We start from the raw sequence: 23337 nt of genomic DNA, 5'->3' as shown, positions 1-23337 counted from the left end.
TCCTGAAGAAATCTGAGTATTGTTACAGCACTTCTGTTGCTGAGGCTGTGCTGCAGCTTTGGAAGCAGATACTTAAAATTCATTGGTTTGTGCTGGGTTTTTTTTCCTCTTGACAAGGATAGAATAAAACCTATCTTTCTCCATGGCTATAGGAATATACCCTTGTGTACTGTGCGTTTTTGTTAGAGGAATTCAGGCATTTACTGATGTCTTTGATAATTCCTTTCTAAATGCTTAGCTTAGAGCATTTGCATAAAGCCTTATCTCACTTAACAAGTTCAGGTTTTTTTCAGTTTTGAAGATACAGTAATTTGGATGTGCACTAATGACCTTGGGACATTTGTTTTTAGGCCATGTGGAATGGTGTGGTCTCAGCCCAAGGGAGGTGGAACTCACCCCTGCTGACATGCAGTCCTGTTGCTGTAGCACATGAAGACTTTTTTCCCTGCTGAATGAACTGAATCATTTGCTGAGGAGGGACATGAGTAGTCATGCCACCAGCTCTGATGCTCCTGTGGAAGTAGCATTTGGTTGTGTTGAGTGGCAGCGTTGTCAGGGTTGGTATAGGCTGCCATGTGCTGTTACTAGTGTGATTCTAATGTGCTGCATGTGCAGAGCCTGCTTCTGAACAAAGCACAGGATGGTGTGAACACACTTTCTGTGTCAAAGCTGGTGGCCTTGCTGGCCAGCCTCTTCATTGCTCTGAGCTTCAGCTTTGGTTTGCCACGATACTTAAAACAAATCTGGCATCTCTGGCCTCTTTCTTTGGGGTTTAACTGGTTTGTAAAGCTGGGATGAAATGCAGCCTGTTTGTTGGGATTCACCTCCTTCATTTTTTATTGAACAGCTCGGATGGTGGTAGTGACACTAGTGTCTGCTGTCAGACAAGCCAGGAGCTTGGCTGAGGTACATACCTACTGCATATGTATGGGAAAAGTGGGAATACAGAGATGGCAAAAAGACACAAACAATCTGTGGGTTTAGCCACCTTCACTAGGGTATGTTGGCAAGAGGAAGATTATGCCTTTGGAAGGAAGGAGGTTCCTGTGCTCTTGGTCATAAACAAAAGTAAAATAGTAGCTAAATATTAATAATGAGACTATTTAAGGTGTGTCCCTGACACATACCTGGAGCATGAAGTGTGAGCAGCAGTGAAAAAGTGATATGTACACTGAGTGGAAAGAAATGCAGTCTGTTTTGAGCTGAGGAATAACTGAAAAACCCAATCCTCAGCTGACTTGTGCCGTTTCTGAGCTGGCAGAAGGATTGTTAAGTGGGCTTTAAACCACCCAAGATAGATGGGAAAGGAGAAGGCAAGAGAGCAAGTGGCATTATAACTCCCATGTTAACACAAATTTTATCTGTTGGCAAAATATATTCATAGTGGATCATTAAAAATAAACGATGTTTGTGAGAGTAAATCAATCAAACTCATTTGGTGATGCAAATCTCACTTTTGCTGTCCTCAGATGCGTGAGCAGCCTTCAATAGTTGTTGATTTGTATCGACTCCTTTGCAATGTGTGAAGTACTGAGCTATGTTTAGTGCTTTGTACAGTTCTGCCTATAAGCACAGTTTGGCATGATTTTTTTTTTGTGGCTTAACTACATGGTAAATCAAGGCTTTGTTACTTTGGGTGAAAAAGATACTAAATCTATTACTTTTACACTCCTACCTTTGAACTCTATATCTAAAGCTTTACTCTCACAAGGTTGTTCTGGAAATTTGTTCTTATTCTGACATTTCTGTTCATTTTTATACAGTATGGCTTTTCAGGATCTGAGAACACATTGCCTCAACACTTACAGCATCAGTAGTAGATAGTAAAGCTCGTATTGTGAATTCCAAGTGCTTCTGTGCTTCAGCAGTGCTGCATTCATGAGCTGAGGGCTGTGCAACCTGGGCTTTCTCCTCTTTGGAACAGAAGTGAGTTGCCATGCTTTCATTTCCAAAGGCTGTCCTCAGTGCTAACTCACAAGGCTGAGTTTGTTGAAATAGTTTTAGTTTGCTACTCTTGAAGGAATGGATGGCATGGATTGCAGTCTGCATGGCTATGCTTATGCTCAGGTGAGTATTCTGATTCTTGAATTCACAGCTGCTTTGCAAGCAGAAGAATTTTTGTTCTCCTGTGCTGTTCACTGCTCTGACATCATCTTGACCAGGCATCCGCTCTGATTCTTGCAGGCATCCAGAAATACTCCTGTTTATACCTGATACTGCTGAGTTTATGATGGCATTGAAGTGGCCCTGTGAGTGCTCTGAGGTCCCTTGGGGGGTTCATGTGGCTTGGTAGTTTCCTCTGTGTAGCAGGGTTCTGCTCTACCTGGCCAGATTTCCAAGGTAGCACGCTGATGTCAGATCAGAGCCATGCAGTATTGTTTTCAGAACGAGGCACTGCATAACAGCTGAGTGGCTGCAGCTGATCTGACTTAAAACAAGGAGCAGAAGATGCTCTGGTGATGCCCTGCTGCTTGCCTAGACTGTGTTCTGCAAGGGATGCAGACCAGAGAGCCTGCTAGTATTGCTGTTGGGGATTGAAAACACCAGATAGCTCTATAACTCAATCAGGACATTTATAATATAAAACCAGCAAAAAGACAGCTCCACCAAAGCTGCTGTATGGATGAGCAATTAGCCCAGAGCTAGCAGGAGGTGAACCAGGGAGCAGCATGCCAACCATGAGCATGTAAAACAAACTCCTGTGATTCCCTTGTCCTTTCCAAATAGGTTTTCATACTAGCAATGCTTGTTTTCTACACTGGGGAGACTAGATAAGTCCAGTGATGCCACCCTAGGGTTGTCTATTTTCCCACTTCAAATGCCATGTGAATAAAGGGCACAGGAGCTGACAGGAGGCAGGTTGCAGGAGGCATTTGCTGTTCACATGTAGAACATTCTGGTGAGAAGTACAGCAGCATGTTTCTCTTCTGAAAGAATTCAGGTTTGTAATCACTGTACATGAGGTGTAAATTCAGAGTCTGATGAAGCCCAGTTGTGGAGTGAGTCCCAAATCTCTTCTCCTGCCTGGATGGTGAGCCCAGGGCTCACTGCACTGCACGTGTTCCTGAATGCTGAGATAGGGCAATTATTCCATACTTGCCTCCTTGCTGAGATCTCAAATATTTATCTATTTCTGACAGTAGCTATTGGTTCCCTTCTCTAGGAGCTGTATTGTGGGGGGAGTTTGTCCTGTACACCTCCTTATCTTGAGGCATTTTGCCAATATAAACTGCTGCCACCCACACTAGGCAGCCTTTCAGGGAAGCAGGAATGCAGGCTGTAAGAGCAGAGACAGAGCCTTCCAGTTCATAATCTCTCAAATATGTCAGAGAACTAGTCTGACTACTCTGGATGCCTGGTAGACATTTCACTCCATACTCTGAAGTGACCAGTCTCTATTCAAAAACAGTTGAACTTCCAAGTGAAGAGAAAGCTGACTTCTTTTAGTTAATCTGCTCAGGCCGTGCTTGTGACAAGGCTGCTTTCCATCCTGAAAGAACTGGAAGCAAACTTAAAAACCAATTTCAGCTATTTAGAATTAAAGATGTTTGAATTACTTGCATGGTTAAATTCCAACTCTTGCATGCTTTTAATTCAGTAGTATTGTACTGTTCTCATCAAGTTGTACCTTACACTTTTATATCTTTTCTGCTTAATTGGTTCAGGAAAGCATGCAGGATATAGAGGCTGGCAGGCAAGTTAATGTTGTGAGAAGCCTCATCTCCCATTTCCTGACTTTTTAACCTTGAACTATCCCAGGAATTTTTGCATTTGAGTGATTAAGAAGGTATGACTGACCTCCTGCTTGCAGAACTGGTTTGTTAATCACTGGGAATGATCTTAAATCTGCAAGTGGTTTTTTATAGCCTTCTCCTTGCAAATAACTTAGTTGTTCTTTGCTTCCAGGGGTAAATGATCTGCACTGAAAAGACATACAAGGGGAAACAGACTGTCAGTGTGTGCAAAGTGGAGCTTGTAAACATGCAGGCCTTCTCAGAAGTGGATGGAACAAGCAAGCAGCTGACTGTACTGGTATTCTAGGCATACTTTTTGTGCCTGGTGGGGTCATAAACTGTGTATGATGTAGATTAATGCTTCTGTGAATTTATTTGACTAATAGAAATATATAAATGCTTTTGTGTTCAGAATACCTGAAATACAGACTGCTGCCTTTCAGGTGTCTTTGGTGCCTCCTGATCTCTTTTATGGAGAATCTACTTGGGCAGTATGTGGCTAATTGCTGTACAAAAGAAGAATTTAGATGTTACCTGCTCATGTGACAGCAGTAGAGGGTCTAATTAGAAAATTACACACAACTTAAGATCACCTTAACGAGGTATGAGGGTCACCCTCATGGCCTGGCCAGAAAACATCACTGTGTTCTTGAGTGTCAGTAAGTGTGCAAAATTATGATGGCTTGGAAGATAAGATCTGAGGGTAGATGCTGGACTTGCTTATCCTAGAAGGTGGGCCAATGCATGAAGCATCAGTGGCCAGGAGGAAATAGAAGAGGAAGGAAGTCTTCAGGAGGCTGAGAAGATGCTCAATAACCATGGCAATGAAGGCAACCACTTCTGAAAAGCAAACAGCTCTGCAGTTTGAGTTGCTTTAGGAGATGTGTTGTTTATTTTAAGCCATTTCTCTTGGTAATATTTATGTTGTAATTTAAGCAAATTTGGTTTACACTATCAGTTTTTTTTTCTCAAAGTTGACCCCATTTTACTGTAAGAGTGTAATTCTGTTCCCAGTTACACTTTATCACAGCAAGACCACACACTGGCAGGCACTGAAATGACATGTGCTTGAGGTAACCAGAAGTTTAGGGTGACTGGGCCTTTTTGTGAATTTTGACATAATGTCTGCCTTCCAAAACTTTGAAATGGTGTATTTGATCTCTCGTTAGACTCCTTAGAGTACAGTTATGAAGCTTCTCAAATCACTTCTTAAAAGCTTCTCCTTGTTATGTGGCAAGCACATTCCTGTTCATGGTTCCCCTCTGCTAATGGTTGTCCTGAACTGGAATTTCTGCTCCTCTGGGTGTAGAGATCTCCCCCTGCAGCTGATGAGGTTTTGGTGCCACTGAGGTGTCACTTGGCCTGGAGCTGCTGCTGTGTCACTGCTGAGGATGCTGGCTGTTGGGGATGAGCTGTTCCCATTGCCTGTTCCCTAAACTGCTGCTGGAGTGGGAATCCAAGGGAGCATTTCATCCTGCACAGGTGTGTGGAGATGGGATGAGAAAATCTTTGCCAGCAAGATCATGAAACATTCACTGCCACACCTGCAGCCTCCAAAGGCAATCCTCCCTGCAGTGTGAGAAGATGCTCCCAGGGAAAATAGTTACTATAGTGACGAATGGTCCTGGTGTGTTTGAGGGCTGGATCACCAAGTTGAGTAATAAATGTGTAGGTGTCTATTTTTAAAAGCTTTTGTGAGGAGGAGATTGCAGACAAATTTTCTAGGACTACAGCAAAGTGATAGGTTTTTCTGTGCTGAAGTTTAAAAATAATCATCGTCTGTCTTGAGAATGAGATGACCTCATTAAAAACAAAGAAGCTTGTATGTCATCGTGTGCAGCCTCCTGGCAGTGATTCTTGCAGCAGCATTCTGGGTTCCAGTAGCAGCTCTGCTGGAAGTTTGAGTTCCTCAAAACTGTGTGCACAGCTACCCCAGTGTCACAGCTGGAATTGAGGTGCCTTTAGCTCATTCTCTTCTGGTCTGTGTAGCACTTCCTGGCCCATAATGAGCAGTGAGTTTTATTCAAATCAGAAATAAAGAAATGCTGTGTAAAAAATGAATTAAAAAATAAAAAGAAACCTGACTCCCAGATTCTCCTCCAAAATGTTGAGCTGAAAAGCTGTTTGGTTTTGTAAGAGAAATAGTATGAGTGGAAGTATCTGCCTCAACTCATAACTGTGTCAGCTGGCTTGACTTCTTCATGAGGCTTGTCTGCCTCACACACTTGCTGTGTATCTGTGAGTGCAGGAGGGGAGGGCTCAGCAGGGCTGTAGGCTGTTTGTCAGGGTTTGGTGGCTCATGCTGTCACTGTAAGAGGAGCTGATGTGATGTTCCCGAGTGATCCAGGTGCTGCCTTTGTTCCTGGTGCAGGGAGCTGCTATGGTGCAGCAAACTGCAGGAAATCCCCTGGTCTGTCCCCTCGCCCACAGAGTCATGAAGGATTTCATAGGAGGCCATGTGATCTGTCCTGAACTGATTAAAATGAGGCTCTCCTGTTTAAATGGCTTCACTGTGTTGCAGGGTCTGAGGAGCCCTGCAAACACAGGGATTAAGTGGGTTTATGCATGATGCAGAAGCTTGGCACTGTGCTGTTGGTTTAGAAACCTTCTCATCTCAGTGACCCAAGCACAGTGTTTGCTAAGTGTACCTCCACCTATGTGCACCTGGGTCCTCATGGCTGTGAGCCTCACCAGGAGCTGCTCATGGTTTACTACTGCAGGCCCCCAGTTGATACTGAAATGCAGTAATTACAAAAATAGCATTTCCTGGTTTAGGAAGTTCAGGATTGATTTCTGTTACCATTGTAGCATTAACTCCAGATTTGTGAGTGGCACAGGTCACCCATCTCCAGCTCCCACCAGGAGCCTCTGTACAGCCATGTTTAACAAACCTTCTGTCAATCAAAAACTGGTTATACAAGGATTATTTGCCTTTAGTTTCTCATGTAATGAGGTTTTTGATTGACAACAGTGGAGTTCAAGAAGATAGAAAGGCTTTATGAATCTAAGATGTGCAAGTTTCCATTTAATACTGTTTGCACATGATAACATTCACTTCCAATTTTATCTGTGATAGAAACTGAAGGTGATCAAAATAAGAAATATAGAAACCCTTCTCATTTTAAAATAATGTGACTTAGAGAGTAGAGGTAGGAACCTAACTTTCTATTTCCTGCTGTGGGAGTGGGATTTGGACATCATTTGCTGTACAAATAGTTAAGCTACTGTGGGCAAACATTTTGCAAAGATGGAAGTGTCCCAGAATGTTCACCATGGCTGGTGGTGAACAGTAGCTTTACCCTTGTCCTGCCTCTGCCTGGAGACTGTCAGATGCTCCTCAGATTAGGAAGTTGGATGATGCTGTTCTTTTACCTCTGTTACCAGGATTAGTTTCTGAAACAGCGACCTTGACCTGCTATGTGTGATGGTTGCTGTGGGTACCTATTTTTCAGATGTCCTAATGAGTAATTGCACTTGTTCAAGTAAATTTGAATGTCTTGAATGAAATGAAATATAAAAATTGCATACTGGAAGCTAAGAAAATACAGTTGAACTGGATAAATGTAGGTTGATATGTCTTTTTCCAAATACTAAATATTCCTAATAATGACCCCAATTTAAACATACCTGTGGGGGAATGGCAGTCACAGGCATGATGGATGTGAGATACAGCTGAGTTCCTATGAGGTGAACGTATGGGTTCATTTTGGGTGAGCTAGAAGGCCAGAGTTAGACTGTGATTTACAAATACCTTCTTTAGCACAGGCTAGTTTCTCTTCTAGAGCCCCTACATCAAGCTCAGCCTCCAGCTTAGAAGCAGATGAAGCACTGGAGGAGTAGTTCAGGTCTAACTGGTGTCTGATGGGTGTCAGAGCAAAGGGAGCATGGCTGGAAGATGCAAACAAACACTTGACCCAAAGTGTCATCTCTTTTGATTAGGCCAGTTTGAGTTTCATAAAAAGTGCTATGTGTACAGACCACAAGTTTAGCCCCTTGGTTCCTTCTTTGTGACAGGAGATCAGAAGTCATAGAGTCAGGATTTTCTACACTTTTGGGTGCATTGCTTTTGTGTATAAACTGGGTGATTGCATCTGAAGGTTTCCCTAAGGAAGGAGGGTAAGGAATGCACAAACCTTTTTGCCCATTTCCTTCCTTAGTTATAGGCATGGTGGTGAAAAGGGTCCATTTTTGTGCATTGCTGCTTTGAGTCCAGCTACAGCTATTGTGTGGTAATGTAGTTTGACTGAGCTGATGAGATTTTTTTCAAGGCAGCTAGAAGGCTTTGTGAATTGAAAAGGAGATGATTCAAAGGGATAGTCCTGCAGATGTGTCCTAGCTTTAACTTGCCACATGCAGAGGAACCGTCCTGTTTTATGCAGCAGTAATACACTAACTAAATCATGTCCTGCTGTGAGAAGGAAGCTTCTCCTTTTACTCTTTAATCCATCATTGTGAGTATGCTTGGGGAAACTCTGCATTTTTGGAACCCCTCTGGGAAATTGGTTTATTTTAGTCTTCGTAGCAACCCCTAAAATCATATCTTAAAACAAGGAAATAAACTTTTTTCTTTTTATACTGTATTCAAAGTCTTGCTGCACGACACATTAAGTATCTTTCATCTAATTGTACCATTGCTATTTTGATTTGTGCTATTTGATTTGTTTTTCCCACAACAGCTAGGGAAAGGAGCTTAAAAAAGTAAGTAATATAGTTATGAATCTGCAGTTACTTGGAGAAATAGCTATTTTGTCTATAACAAGTGGAATTACAATCTTAGTTATAAAACTAATTATTATTCTATTTGCTAGTTGAATGACAGATTTCTCCTCTATACAAATGGGATAGTTGGAAGCTTTGGGCATCCAGGAAGGAGGGCATTAGTCTGTGCTTGGTGATGGGTGCTCCTTGTGAGATATGCTGAAAATATCAGTCTCAAAAGTGAAATAATTGTCTGTTTCTGAGCCCTAGTAACTGGCAAGTCTCCAGTTGGCTTGTGTCATTGCTATAGCAGACTGATCCTGCCTTGCTTTTCTCTTCCTTTTTCCAGAACTCTAACTGAAAGAACTGGGTAGATGTAGTTCATGCATTGCATTTCATATGGAAAATAGGAATAAGCATCCTTCAGTTGCGTGGTCCTGGCTTCCTATTGACTCTGACACTTTCTGAGCACTTTTATAAGGAATTCAGCTGCTTCTAACAAAATAAGACTGGACAAAAGCTGAACAGAAGCTCTATAAGTTTTATATTACACTTTGGAGCACCAATGATGGCAGTACAATGCCATTCCCTGATGAAAGTATTCCTAGGGCTGATAGGGCAGTTTCTCACTGTTTGTTTTTTTGTTTTTTTTACCAAGACAGGGTTTAATATTAATGTTAGGTGTGATTCTTGAGCAGAATTCTGCAAGAAACTCCACTCAGTATAACATAAATTAATTTACTGAGGTGTGTTTTATGTCTGCAGCACACCCTCACCTATTGTACTTTAAGTATGGGTTTAATTACTGCTCCATGTGGAGGGATTCTTGCTGGGATCACTCACCAAAACTATTGAGCACTGTATCTGGGACATGGGAGATACATGGCTCCTGGTTGAATCACTCTGCAGGGCTGGATGGAACTGGTGTGCAGTGCCAGGGACTGCAAACACAGGATGGGATTGCACTTCGTACAAAGCTCTCTAGAGAAGTGACTGAACAGCAACCACACCACCAATTCACAGCAGTATTAGAGTGTTACTAACCAAATGATGCACTGGAAAACACCCCTTGGACTTCCTGAGGCCTTGCAGCCCCACCTTGTTTCTTTGGAGCAGTTGTGGGCACCACAATATAAACAAAACCATGAAGCCATTAGAGAGCACCCAGAGGATGGCAGGAGGATGGTGAAGGTTCTGGAGGGGAAGCCCTGTGAGGAGTGGCTGAGGGCACTTGGTTTGCTCAGCCTGGAGAAGAGGAGACTGAGGGGAGAGCTCATCGTGGTCTGCAGCTTCCTGGTGAGGGGAAGCAGAGGGACAGGTGCTGGTCTGTACCATGAGCACTGACAGCACTCGAGGAAACAGCTGAGGCTGAGCCTGGAGGTTTAGGTTGGATGTGGGAAAAGGATTCCTCAGCCAGAGGGTGCTGGCACTGCCCAGGCTCTCAGGGAATGGGCACTGCCCCAAGGCATCCAGAGCTCCAGCAGCGCCTGGACAGCGCTGCCAGGGATGCCCAGGGTGGGGTTGTCGGGGTGTCTGTGCAGGGCCAGGGGCTGCACTGGATGATCCTTGTGGCTCCCTTCCAGCTCAGGGTATTCCATGGTTCTATGATCCCAGCATGACTGTGCCCTTCTTGGGGATGGGAGCAGGTCCATCTGGTTCAGTGTTTAGCACTGTGCCCTCCCTCTTCCCTCCCTGTGCTGCTTTCACATGAACTACTGTTGTTAAATAAAAGCGGATGCCGTTTTCAGAGAGGAGGAAAGTGTTAACCCTGGTGTTTAACTTAGCATTGCCAACACGTTTGCTACAGCACTTTCATCTCTGTTATCTCCAGAGAGTGGCTTGTATCTGACCTTGCTTTGCATTTTTACCCTTGTGCATCTTTGATTTGATCAACTCAGAGCAGCACATATTGGGTACTCATGCTGAGGAAACAGCTTGATCCACAGGGAAGAACATGGGATAAGGGATAGCAATCACAAGCATTGAGATTCTATTTTATTTTCAGGTAATCTCTATTTTCTATACAAACACACTTTTGGTACACAGTCTAGATTAAGAACTGTAAAAAATAAATTCTTCAGTGAAACTTTATTGAGAAAGTTTCACAATTCTATGTCGTGAAGCTCTGAGTTCTTTTGCACTGCAGAGATTTAAATAAAATTGAAATTTTCTGAGAGAATAGTGATTGAAACTGTGCTTCATATGGCAGAGGCAATGCATTGAAAGGGAAATGCAACAGCAGGTAAATTAGAGGTGTTAGTGGCTTGCATGGCTTTTACAAAAATGTTCCCACCCCATTCCTACTGCATACCAGCCTTATAGGTCATATTTAGGGAGAATTAAATTAGTTGTTAAATGTTGATTTTATGTTGAACCACTTGTAGTTGAAGGCTTTTTTCCTAACATTCCTTTTAACAATGCATGACTGTAAGAAGTTAATATGGGAGTACCAGCTGGTTCTCAGTGCCTCCAGATGACATCTGTGCAGAACTTAGTAAAACTCTTTGTCTGTCAGCCCTCTCCAATTACCTTTGTGTAGGGAATACTTGCTGGAATGCTGCTCAGTCTCCTGCAGTGGTTGCAGACCTGCTCTGTGTCCCCCTTTGGTTGGTGTGATGTGCTGCTTGCAGCTCTGTAGGTGCTTGCCCAGCCCTTTGCTCTCAGTGTGCCTGCCTAGAGGGGCTGTGGTGCTGTGCAGTGTGTCCTGTGCTCTCTGCCTCAAGGGCTTCTCTGGCAGACTCAGCCCCCTAACACACACACCACACAGAGCACTGGGGTTGTGTGAGGCATCTCTGGGCCTCTGGAATATTGTGCTTTTGGCAGCTGTTGATGTGAGGCACCTGCAAGATCAATTCCTCCTGCCCTGTGCCTCCCTGCAGTGCTGTTTGGTTTGTAGTTTTGTTGGTGCAAGCTGAACCTCATTAACTCTGAGTGAAAGGGAGGGAAGAGACATGGTTTCGGTGATTAAAATCTGTGGGGTCACTCAAGGAGTGGGTCCTCTAAGCTTTGTGTTTAGCCATACAAGCCTTCAGAGTGTTGCTGGATGTGGTGTGCAATAGAAAACCTCATCAGAGCAGTGCTATGGAAATAGTTCCTTGTTCAGACGGAGTGGGTTACACGTTTTCTGGTACTGAGAAACTAATCTTGTTTGTCATTAATGAAACAGAGCATATTGCAATGCAAATGAGAGAAGTTGCATGACAAGTGGTCCCACAGTCCTCAGCGCTTGCTATTGATTGTTCAGTCTTGCTTATTCATGCTATGCAAATTGCATTTCTCGTCTTGCTCCTTCTTGTCTACATATTTTTGGTACAGGACTTTCCTGCAAACAGTCTTGTTCTTTCACTGGAGAGACAGGAATTGTTTCTGGCAAAGTTCTTAATGTTCCTTTGTGGAGTACTGGCTGAGCCGGGCAAGGCTCTGGAGCTCTGTCATAATGAATTCATCTTGCTCTAAGTTCACATGGAGAAAGGGAAGAGTTGGTGGTGTATTATTTGATAAGAACAAAAGCTTTAAAATAGTTTTCAGCTCTCTTTGTTTTTGATACTGAAGCCTTGTGGCATTTGTTTTCTGGTCAGTTGTTTGGAACAGGCGTTCTTTGATTCATGTTAAATATTATTTTGCATTTCAGGTATACTAAACCACTGACCTTTGCTGACTGCATCAGTGATGAGTTGCCCTTAGGATGGGAAGAAGCTTATGACCCTCAGGTTGGAGTCTATTACATAGACCACAACACCAGTAAGTGACATGCTACTGTGTTTCTGCAGAGTGATTTGTGCCTGTGTTAAAATACACTGAACACAAAACCACAGAGCTGCTAACAGCATGTTTTAGAGTAGATGAGATCTGCGGCTCATGAAATCAAATCCTGTCCTCAGTCATACAAAGTACTTCCCTCTCTGAGCAGGAATTTGAGACCTTTTGGGTTGCAATCTTCAAACTGGAAGCCATATCCAAGCCAATACTATGGACGCACCACCTCTGTCAGATTTGGTTCTGCTGAGGAGTCCAACTGGGTAACAGTGATCTGGAGTTTGTCCTTAGCCTGGAATTTGTCCCTGTGGCAAGACCATCAGAAAGAGTGCAAAGGTCTTGTGTTGATTCCCCTGCCAGGGGTGAACTGAATGAGCACGAGCTCCCTTGGCTGCAGGAGCTCACGCTGCCTTTGCTGGACACACAGCCCTCAAGTGAGCTTGGGATGTCCTGTTCAGGGTTCAGGCTTGTGGTGTCTTTGTCCTGTGTCCTCAAACTAAGGCACTGCTTACACCCTTTGCTACACACTGCTTGACAGACCAAAAGAGTTAATTTTGTAAGCTCATTTGAATTATAAGAAAATACAGCATTTGATATATCATTACAGACATTACTAGAATAACTGTAATGGGTTGTGCTAGAACAAATCCCCTGAAAAAGTAAGAAGCAAAGCAAATCAGTGACTTTGATTCTCTTTACAGAACAGCTCCAACTGCAGCCCAGAAATTCAAGCAGAACTGTGCCCGGGCCCTTTTAGGGGAGCTTGCAACTCATGCTGAGAGAGAAACTTTTAAAATACAAAAGTGCCTTGTGGGGCTTTTTTTATATCTACTTCTAGAACTTCAACTGAGAGCTTAAACTTTTTTTTTTCTTTTTTTTTTTTTTTTTTTAATTACAATATTTTTTAAAAATAAAAATGTGAAAGTCTGATGCATTTTTTTCTTTCGTGGATTTTTTCCCCCCTTGGGTGTCTTCATCTTCACACCCTTCTCTTTTTCAATACTGCCACAACTTTGCCTGGCCCAAGACTGCACCCTCCAAGCTTTAGCAACTTCTCTTGGGTATTAAAAATGCAGAATGAAAAAAGCCAGTTCCCAAAAAACCTAACTGACCCCTGCAATACAAAGATAAAAAGTTTCCAGATGTAAAGGTGACACAAATACTTTTATTTAGGACTCGTAAATCCTGTGATTTCGAGATGACATATCTTTAAATGGCTTCATCCTAAGTATTTTTTGTGAGGTAGGGGATGTTTTATTTTTATTGGAAAGCTGGAAAGGGTAGGCAAGCCTACAGGATCACACACAGGAGATCTGTAGGAGAGAGTAGACAAACTTTGCTTTAGTAGGTGCTAAGTTACAAGGCACAAATTTGGATCTCCTACAGGTCTGTAAGACCAGGTCTGGTGTCCATTTCACAGTCTAGGAATGGGAAAATAGCCTTGACCTGAAGCTGTTGGAGCCCTGGAGTGTTTCAGTTAGCAGAAACTCCAGAATTGTTGAGTTTGTGGTTGTACTCAGTGATCCCAAAGGCCTTTTCCAGCCTAAATGGTTGAAGGCAGATAGGACAACCCAAACAGTTTTATTTTTACATTTGAGTTGGTGCAGGGTGAACATGCAAGGTCTGGCTGCAGGTCTGGGGCACTTACCCCTGGTCTGTGCCACTCACAGGATTTGGGGGCATGCAGAGAAGCCTTCCAGCTGTGCTGACACCTGCTTAATAACAGTGCCTTTTAAAAATTTCCACTTCTATGGGATGTTAGAGGCAACAATATTTAAATGAGAATTTCAACTAAAAAGTTAAAAAGAAGAGGAACAAACTCATGACCTATTTCTTATACCAGCTCTTATCCAGATCACCATAGAGCAGAACACATCCATTTACCTTAAGCTAATCAAGCAGCTCATCATTGTGGTTTATGTTGACGTATCCTCTGGAGAGTGTCCAAAACCACCTTCCTCTCCAAGGTCTCCAGCAGATTCCCTGGCAGGAAGGAATTGCTGAGGGTGGGAAGGGGATGGAGCCATGTTGGGTCTTGCTCATACTGCACAAGTATTTGAGACTAATTGTCAGAAACAAGCCCAAGGATAGACTTAAATCTAAAGCCAGGATCCATTAAAAGAAGCTAGATGGAGAACAATTGTAACCACTTCTCTGAGGGAAAATAAATACAATTAAATTGAATTGAGTACCTAGAATATTCCTAATACAGTATTAATGCATAGCCTTGAGTGTGTCTCTCTGGGAGAACTTTGGAATGTGATTTGCACAGAAATGATGCTGATGTAAGCATTGTAAGCCTACATTCCTCCAACATGAAGCAAGCAGATATATGTATGACGAGCTCAACATTAAATTAGGAACTCACAAGACAACAAGTGATGTAATAGCCTGCATTTCTATAGTTCTTTCATCTCAATTCTGAATGTATTTTGCATTTCCCAGTAGCTGGGGCTCAGTGAGAGCCCTTGGCCAACATTTTCACTGATTGGCTTTACATGTTTGAAAACCAAAGCTCAAAGCTGCAATCAAGAGATTACAGTTAGTGCTTTGATTACTGAAAAGTTTGAGGTGAATATTTAGAATAAATCTGGATACAAAGCATTTCAATACCTCAGTGTGTTGTCCATCCTCTCTGTGAGCTGTCTGCTGTGCTTTCTCTGGGTCAGATTGTGTATGGGCTTGGGGCACTGGCAGTGCTTCACTGAGGTGTTCAGAATTGGAGGCTTTTGCAGTCTTCACCCTCATTGCGTATAACAGAGGAATTTTCCTGCAGCAGTTTCCACCACCCTTCTTGGAATTACAGGAAGAATGGGCTCCTAGTCTAAGGAAAAACTGGTAATAATCAGGCTTGAAGACTTATGCTGAGGTAGACTTATGATCCAGTGTCCTGCATCAGACCTCAAGAGCCATGGGTACTTTGCCAACATACTTTTAATGCTGGAAATTAGATAGCCCTAAGTCACAGTTCCCTGTGACTGTGCAGTTCTGTCCAGGGAAGCTGCATGTTGGGGCAGCTCCCAGGGTGACAGCAGACTTTCCCCTTCTTGTTCAACTGTGGAGAAAATGCACATCAATTATCTGGGTGTGGGTAATGGTTGTCTGGAAAATGGCATTTGGGGGCAAGAATCGAGGCAGGAGCATGGGTATTTCAGATTCTCCTGATTCTTTTGCTCCCTCTAAGACCACAGTGTTATCCATGAGGGCAGCAGCACCCACAGCTGGCACAAGCAGCTGCTTTTCCTTCGTATTATTTTGGGGGAGTTTTTCAGGTACAGGCATAGCTTTAATACTATATCAGCTGAAATATTGCTTCTGCTTGCAGGGCCTGTAAAGAACTCTATTGAAATGCTTCTACAAACTATACTGGGGTTTTTTTGTTTGCATTCTGTGGCTTCTCCAAGTTTTGCCATGTAATTTGAAGTGCCATGTGTTCTTTTGGGTCTATGAGATACTGTTAAAAACAACTTAGTGCTGGAGTAGCCGATTAATTTTCTCCTCAGCATGATCATGGACAGCTTGTGAAAAGAATTGCGTGTCCATCCCTTGGGTAAACCCCTTTATTTCTAGTTCTGCTGCTAAGAATATTGTCTAACTTCTCTTCCCCATATCCTGTATGCTGCAGTCTTATGCCTGACTCACTTAAGAGCTGCTCATACCTTCCACTCTGGCAGCTTTTACTAAATATTTAAAGAGGCTCTTAAGATATGCAGATTAGATTCCCACTGATAGTTTCAAGCAAGTCCTTTCTATTAATTATTCATTATGTGGTAACTAGGCATCCTTATTCAAGCATGTTAGTTTAGACAGTTCAGAGCACTTGGCCAACTAAATATTGGAACCTGCTCCAAACAAGAACATGTAATAGCCTTGAAAAAGAAATGAAAAATGTTTTGGGCACTTTCTCACAAAAGAGAGACAAACACTGACAATAAATGTACCTCGTTAGTATTAGGACTAGCTGCATACCTGTGACCTTATGCCATTTTTATGATCAGAAACCTGGAAAGCAATGTATTGGTTGTGTTGGGATAATGAAGATAGAAGTGCTGTAACTGCTGCATTCCTATGTTACCCTAAACTCCACCTCCCATATCCTTCAGTCATTTACTGCTGTGCCTGCTTTCCCTAAAGGAAATGTTTACTCCTCTCTGAGATTCTGTTCACATAATGCCATTTGAGATGCTTTCACAAATCTGTGATTTAATCAGACTTTATTTTTTCTTACCTCTGGAATCTGAGTGAGCAGGTTTTCTTTCCCCTCTGCAATAAAAGCCACTTGGCAGCCAAAGAGGATGGGCAGAGTTGTAATTGCTTTCATATTGTCAGGTGCAGTATAATGTAGTCATGTGGCAATGATATTTTCTGAAAGTTTTCTTATCAATTAAATAGTAGAGGTATTTTATTATTAATGTTATAAAGCAGTTGCAGTAAAGATAAGTCTAACAGTCAATGTCAGTATCTTAGAGCTGTGTATGCATATTCTTGGGTGGATGTTTTTAAGAGCCAGAACCAGGGCAGCTTCAGCAGCAGAGGAGTTGGAGAGTTACATGATAGTTTTGTTGTGAATTATTCTATCCAGCATGGCAGAACTCATTGGAATTCATTGTGGATCAGTAGTCACTTCCTTAGAAAAAAGGAAAATGTCTTTATTCAGCTTTTTTATTACAGGGATGGGGCAAGAGACTATTTTAAAATGCCATAAAGAGTGGAGCTTTTCCAAGCAGCAGAACAAACCTGCACCCTGTTGATCTTGCCTCCCTCTGTTTCCTCCCCAAGAAACGACTCAGATCGAGGACCCCCGGGTGCAATGGCGGCGGGAGCAGGAGCACATGCTGAAGGATTACCTTGTGCTGGCCCAGGAGGCCATTGCTGCCCAGAAGGAGATCTACCAAGTGAAGCAGCAGAGGCTGGAGCTGGCCCAGCAGGAGTATCGGCAGCTGCACGATGTGTGGGAGCACAAACTGGGCTCTCAGACCAGCTGTGAGTAGCTAGTGAGCTCCTAACCAGGGGCTTCTTCAGCTGTGAAACCAGTGGGACAGTAAAAGGCATGGTCCTTGGATAGAGCACTGGGGTTATGGGATGTCACTCCTGATGTTTGATCAGTTTGTTTCAGAAATGGTATCTGCTCAGCACGTGTTTGATAAAGGCTGATTGTTATGAAGCACTCTTGTGTGTGGCTCAGTCACAGAGTCAATGTGCAGATTTTCTGCATGGGCTTCAATAAAAGCTAAAATATGTAGTGGTAAGCTCGGTGTGAAAATTATAATTTACATGGTATTTTCATTGATTCCCCTGTTTAAAGTACAGTAACATGGCAAGAAGGTCCATACTGGATAGTATTTCCAGGCCCTTTTGTAATTTTATATCCCAGGTAGATGAGTGACTGTCTAGTGGACCTGAGTGTCTGTATTTTATGCCATGTTCCAAGTCACCATTGGTGGATTACCTCTCTGTATGTGAAGAACACCAGTTTGTGCTCCATATTCTGTGTCACACACACATCAATACCAATGTCACTTCAAGGTTTGGTGCAAGAATGTTTATAGAATTTTGTATTTCCTCCTTGCTGGTACTAGTTGGGAGCTGGAAAATGTCCAGAACAGGATTTATTTCCTGCATGTATTCCAGAAATTTTGTTATAATCCTCAGTATTGCAGATTTTCTGTGTTGTTGCCAGCCAAGGACCTCCCCCTCTTTCACTCTTGTGAGTTGTATGTGATGGTGGAGAATTCCACTGGCTAATCCTGTGCCTGGTGTTAAAATTTTTAAGGATTCTTGTTTGACAAGGGTGCTGTCTTATCTCTAAAGAACTGGGTTTGCTCTTTTCTTAGGAGCTCTCTACCCAAGTACTGGTGTTCCTGAGCAGTACACTGAGAACATGAGTTACATGGGCGAGATGAGATCTGTCTTGAGAAGTACAACCAAACAGAAATAATGAGAAATGCTTTCCCATGTTTTATGTGGCATAAACTGATGGCTGCAAGGATCAAAATATCTCCCTTGCCTACAGCTGCCTCTAACAACATTGCACATTGGGGAGCTTCTGTACCTTCTGAGGCAGAAGGGCTTAACCACGGCTGAGAAGAGAGCTCTGCTCTTAATGGGACATTGATTTAATCTGGTGTGACACATTGTATGGTTGGTCATGTCCTCAAGGCTGTCAAAAGGCTTGCATCACATTTTTCAGTTTCTTCTCATTCTTTGCTTTTCTTTGTTTCTAAACATTCAGTGGATTATTTGCTCAATGAGGAGGTCTGAAAAAAATAATTAAGTGAACCTTGATGCAATGCCTGTCCCTTCAGTTCTGTTAAATGCCTTTGGAAATGCAGGAAGCCACACTGTTGAATGGGATGAATGTGTTTGAGAGTTTTGAGTTAAGTGTGTTAACCTGGTACAACACCAGACTTTGGAGATGCAGGACATGCTTTGGCCCCTTCAGTCTATACCTTTTGTGGAGTACTTGACTGCACTATTGCCTTTCCCTGTCTTTGGGCAGTGAGGTGTTGGAGTTGGGTAACAGACCTACACCAGTTGTGTGGAGGTCTGGGTGTGCAGGAGTGATGGGAGATGTTCATCTGTGGTGGGGCTGGTAGAAGTGTAGGGAGAAAGGCAGAGCTCTAAACTGGCTGCTGTGTTTGTTCCAGTGCTTTCTGGCTCCTCATCAAGTTCCAAGTATGACCCCGAGATCCTCAAAGCAGAGATTGCTACTACAAAATCCAGGGTGAGTAGTACAAATGGACCTTTGCTTGCCATAAGTAATGTCCAGATATTTCCAGAGCTCATGGCAAATACTGAAAGGAGATGCCAAAGCAGTTGGAAGAGCTGATGTTGCCATTCAGGAAGTCGTTATCAGAATTTTCTGACTTTGCAGTCTTAGGAATTTGAAACAGGATTTTTTTTACCCCTTACACTTTAGCCTGGCTTGGCAGCTGGCAGTGCAGGATGGCTGTGGGATGTGGAGCTGGATGCTGGTTCCTCCAGTGCTGGAGAGCTGCAGGTCCTCCCTAGAGGCTGGCAGCTGTTTTGTGCAGGCTGTCAGCAGGGGAGGGTGTGTTCTCATGCAGAGCTCCATTTGGGAGGAAGAAAGGACTAAAGTAAAGTAGGTCAGTGTGGCCTCTGTGGAGGAATATAAAACAGCAAGCTGTAGGGTCAGTGGATTTACAATATGGATTATCATCCTGCTGTGTTACTTTTGCAGTGGGGTCTTTGGGGAGCTTGGAAGGTGGCTTCAGTGTCTGCAGGATAACTCCTGTCCTGATGCTTAGCAGCTTTTTTAATGACTGGGAAGGTTTTAAACATTTCTGAGCAAATTTGACGTGTTTCATTGCTGTCTTTTTTGCATTTTTCTCAACTTTTACACTTATGTGGCTGGAACTTCCCTTGAGCCCCTTGTTAAGAGGTGTAGTAGCAGCTACTGGATAAAGCCCTAGCCAGTGATAAAGTCCTGATGAGGAGGCAGTCAGGGCTGTTTGCTGCTCTTAAGATGAGCTGATTGCCTGGAAACTTTGTTAAGAGTACTGTCTACACTGAACAAGTTTTGAATTGAATGGGTAGCACTGTATCTAAATACTAATATGAAATATCATTCTAAAAATGTGACCTTGCTGCAGGTTAATAAACTCAAGAGAGAAGTAGCTCACATGAAGCAAGAGCTCCAGTACAAAGAGCACGGATTTCAAACACTAAAGAAGTAAGTGTGTTCTCAAGATCTTTTTTTTTTTTAGAACATCTCTGGCTTGCAATGCCTCCCCCACTACATTTATAAATAGCTGCCTAAATAACATAAGCTGAAATATGCTGCTGATTACATCTTTAGGCTGAAAGCAGTACACAGCCATGGGGGAGTTCTCTCAAATCAGTGCCTGTATGGGATTAACCACATTAGAACTGACTTCATGGCAAAAAGGTTTTGAAGCAGGATCTCATCAGTTAACTGATATTCTCTTTTACTCAGTATTGCTCAATATGGATGGCAGTACAGCCCATTGTCTTAATTATAAGAGCCATAGATTTAGGGCACTGAGGAAAAACTGGAGGTGGAGTGGAAGGAGAGAAAAGTTTCAGGTACCTGTCTTTGTGTGACTAGACATCTGTCATCTTTTAGATAAATACTTATTATAAGGGTCAGCCCTGGTAGGATTCCTTGAGGAAAGATGAGGTGGTTGTAATTAGGTTGTGCAAGCAAATACATCTGTGCATGTGAGTCTGTGCCTGGTTTTTGAAATCATGACTGAAAATAAGGTAATTCTCATAGATGGCTAAGCTGATCCTCTCTAGGTTAGAAACAGCAGTCTGCCCTAACACACTGTTTTGGGGGGTTGTGTGCACCTTTGTCCTTCCTAAGGACAAAGGAGTCAAAGAGACTCCTCAGAATTCTGAATGTACTTAATGTACTGGTGAGTGGAGTAACTTAGGCAGTGGGGAGTGGGGTCCTTTGTTCCTTCTGTTGCCCTTGTTATACTTTGTAGTGTGTTTTTGTTAAAAATCCATGTCAAGATACATGCATCTAGAATGATTCAATTAACTGGATGTTTTTAAGTATTAGCTTACGTTTTTTTTTTAAATTTCTATACAGAATTGACATGAAAATGTCTGATACTCAAGGTGGCTACAAACTTGATGAGGCACAGGCCATTTTAAGTGAAATGAAAGCTCTCAAGAAGGCCATCACGTCAGGGGAGAAGGAAAAACAAGACCTTATTCAGGTATTGAAACCAGATGACTTTTTCCTAGTTTGTGTCACCATTGCTAGAAGATTGAATTGAGAAGTAATTTAAGTATTTTGTATTTCAGATACATAGTTGAAATTTTTATTAACATAAACTAGTTTTGTGTTGTGGTTGGACTGCAGCCTCTGCAGTTCTTCAGATGCTGGAAATGAGAAGTATAAAATACAGTCCAGCCATAGCTGACCTCGAATTTGCAGAGTCTGAATGGGCACAGCAAACGTGGTCAGATCTAAATCATGGGGTTAGGCAAAAGTTATGTAGCTGCTGAGGCACTTTGGGCAGAAGTGAGCTCACCTCATGATTTTTTTGTGGTTTTAGAGCTTAGCCAGGTTAAAAGACAGCTTTGTGAATGACAGAGGATCCCAGTCAGACCTGTGGGCCAGCAGCATGTCTGTGGAAAGCTCCAGCCCTCTGCTGCCCCGGCAGTACCTGGATGTCAGCTCCCAGACAGATGTTTCAGGAAATGTGAGTAATGTGTGAGAAGCCTTGTGCACGTGGAGACATTTCTCTGAACTGTATGTAGAACTACCTCACCATGAGTTTCCAAGCATGGACAACTTTCTGTGAAATCATAACTTCTCCTGGTTTAAACTGCATTGTGACTTTGTTTTTGTGTGCAATGTTAATGTATCTCCAAGTGCAACCTGATGTTTCCCAGTACTGTCTCTATCAGAGCAACCCAGGTAGGAATAAAAAGGAAGGAAGTTTGATTTTGCCTGTAGGTCTGGTGATAGAAATACTCCCTTAGCTCTTTACAGCAATGGTAAGTTATGAGACAAGAAACATTCAGCAGGTCTCTATGGGCTAAGCTCCAATGAGGACTTCTCCTAAGAGTGTTTGGCTTTCACTGGGTTACAAGTGAGAACAGCAGCTTATGTGTAGATATTTTGATGCCACCAAAGTTGTAGTGCTCATGAACCTTCAGTCCCACATGTGCAAGGAGATCAAAAGTGTCATGTCCCAGCCTTGGTAAGGACTCAATCAGTGCTGAGGGTACATCTTATTTCTCACAGGACAGCACAGAGCCTCTCCTGTGAACCTTTACCTAAAGGTTTGCAGCCAATTTCAGTCAAGGCCACACATATTAGTAAAGATCTGCAGATCTGAGCATAATGGGAGATCCCTTGTCTTTAAGACTTTACACCCAAAGCAAAATGTCAACCAAACCAAAATGCAGTGCAGCACTTAAGGATGCAAAGAGCATTTAAGAAGAAGAATTGCAATGATATTTATGTGTTCATAGAAATATAAGCCCAAGACAGATATTGTGGATTTTCTCTTCTTTCTAGGCCAGAAGGGGCCTTTGAATCTTGTTGGGGTTTAAGTATTTGAAGAAATCTTTTAAGATATATTTAAATGCAGCATGTTCCTGTTCTGTGATTGGTTTAACTAGGGAATGACTGACAAGATCAAGTGTCACTTGTAACAGTGTCAAGGAAATAGCAAAGGGGAGTGGTTCCTAAGTTGCTGATTTGTGTTTTTGTCTCAGTTCATTGCCAGCAGCAGTAACCAGCTGGCCGAGAAGGTGCGATTACGGCTGCAGTATGAAGAGGCAAAGAGAAGGTAATTCTTTGGCCCATTGCCCTTTTTGCTCATCCTGAGGATGTGTTCTACTAAAAAAGGTGCCACCAGACTGAAACCCAGCATTGCTACTAAGTAAATGTGGTAATTTTTGAGCCAATAGGCTTTTTGGGCCAGTGTTATCTTTCAAGAAATAAATAACCATCCTAGAAATTACTAAGGCATGACTAAAGCATAAAGAATTCAGTCTGGCCACACCTATGGGGACATAAGTGGTTCTGCTACCTGTTGCCAGTGCTTCCCCATTCCTAATAAGGAGACTGTACTGTAAGGCATCTCCTTACCTTATTCTAAATGAATGAATGCTTGCATGCCTAAGTGTGATAAGGAGAAATGTGTATTGTGTTAACACCTTACATCAAAATATGGTCCATGGCTTCAATTCCAGAGCTTATCTGTAAGAATGTAAGTTTTCACCTTTGCCCTCTGATCTCAGATGAATGAAGAATAGATTAAAAAAAAATTCTATATACTTAACAGGCCAATTTAAGTGAAAGCTTTCCAGGATTTACTTTTTAATAGATAATAGCTAACACAACTGTGTAGTTAAATGAAAAACCACCAAGAATTATTACTTAGACTTTGGCTGGCCTAGTCTTTGTTCAGTGATGTAACCATTGCTGTGGGTGACTTTCTTCACTTTTAACTGCTCTAGAGGGACTTTGCAACTCCAGAATAACAAAGTTCAGAGGCACGGTACAATCAGTGCTTGGGATATATGCAAAAAGAAGGCTTTTTCTCCAGCCTGTGGTTAGAAATAAGAGCCTTAAGGCTGAGGTTACTCATAATGCTCTCATTTTGGCATATTGGCACAGCCAGTAGGTCAAGTTTCTCAG

General features: G+C 42.6%; 1 protein-coding gene across 1 annotated transcript in view; it reads left to right on the top strand.

The window, feature by feature from the left end:
* Nucleotides 1-23337, top strand: part of WWC1 (WW and C2 domain containing 1) — a 65747-nt gene that overhangs the window by 18029 nt on the left and 24381 nt on the right. Inside the window, exons 2-8 of the mRNA XM_056502738.1 lie at nt 12064-12173; nt 16968-17171; nt 18836-18912; nt 19802-19881; nt 20767-20896; nt 21239-21385; nt 22410-22483. Of these exons, the coding sequence (XP_056358713.1) occupies nt 12064-12173; nt 16968-17171; nt 18836-18912; nt 19802-19881; nt 20767-20896; nt 21239-21385; nt 22410-22483 (822 nt within the window). The remainder of the gene's footprint in view (nt 1-12063; nt 12174-16967; nt 17172-18835; nt 18913-19801; nt 19882-20766; nt 20897-21238; nt 21386-22409; nt 22484-23337) is intronic.

The sequence above is a fragment of the Oenanthe melanoleuca genome, chromosome 13 (assembly GCF_029582105.1).
Source record: "Oenanthe melanoleuca isolate GR-GAL-2019-014 chromosome 13, OMel1.0, whole genome shotgun sequence".
In the NCBI taxonomy this organism is placed as follows: domain Eukaryota; kingdom Metazoa; phylum Chordata; class Aves; order Passeriformes; family Muscicapidae; genus Oenanthe; species Oenanthe melanoleuca.
Note: the sequence above shows the minus strand (reverse complement) of the source record. Positions and strands in the feature narration are given on the sequence as shown.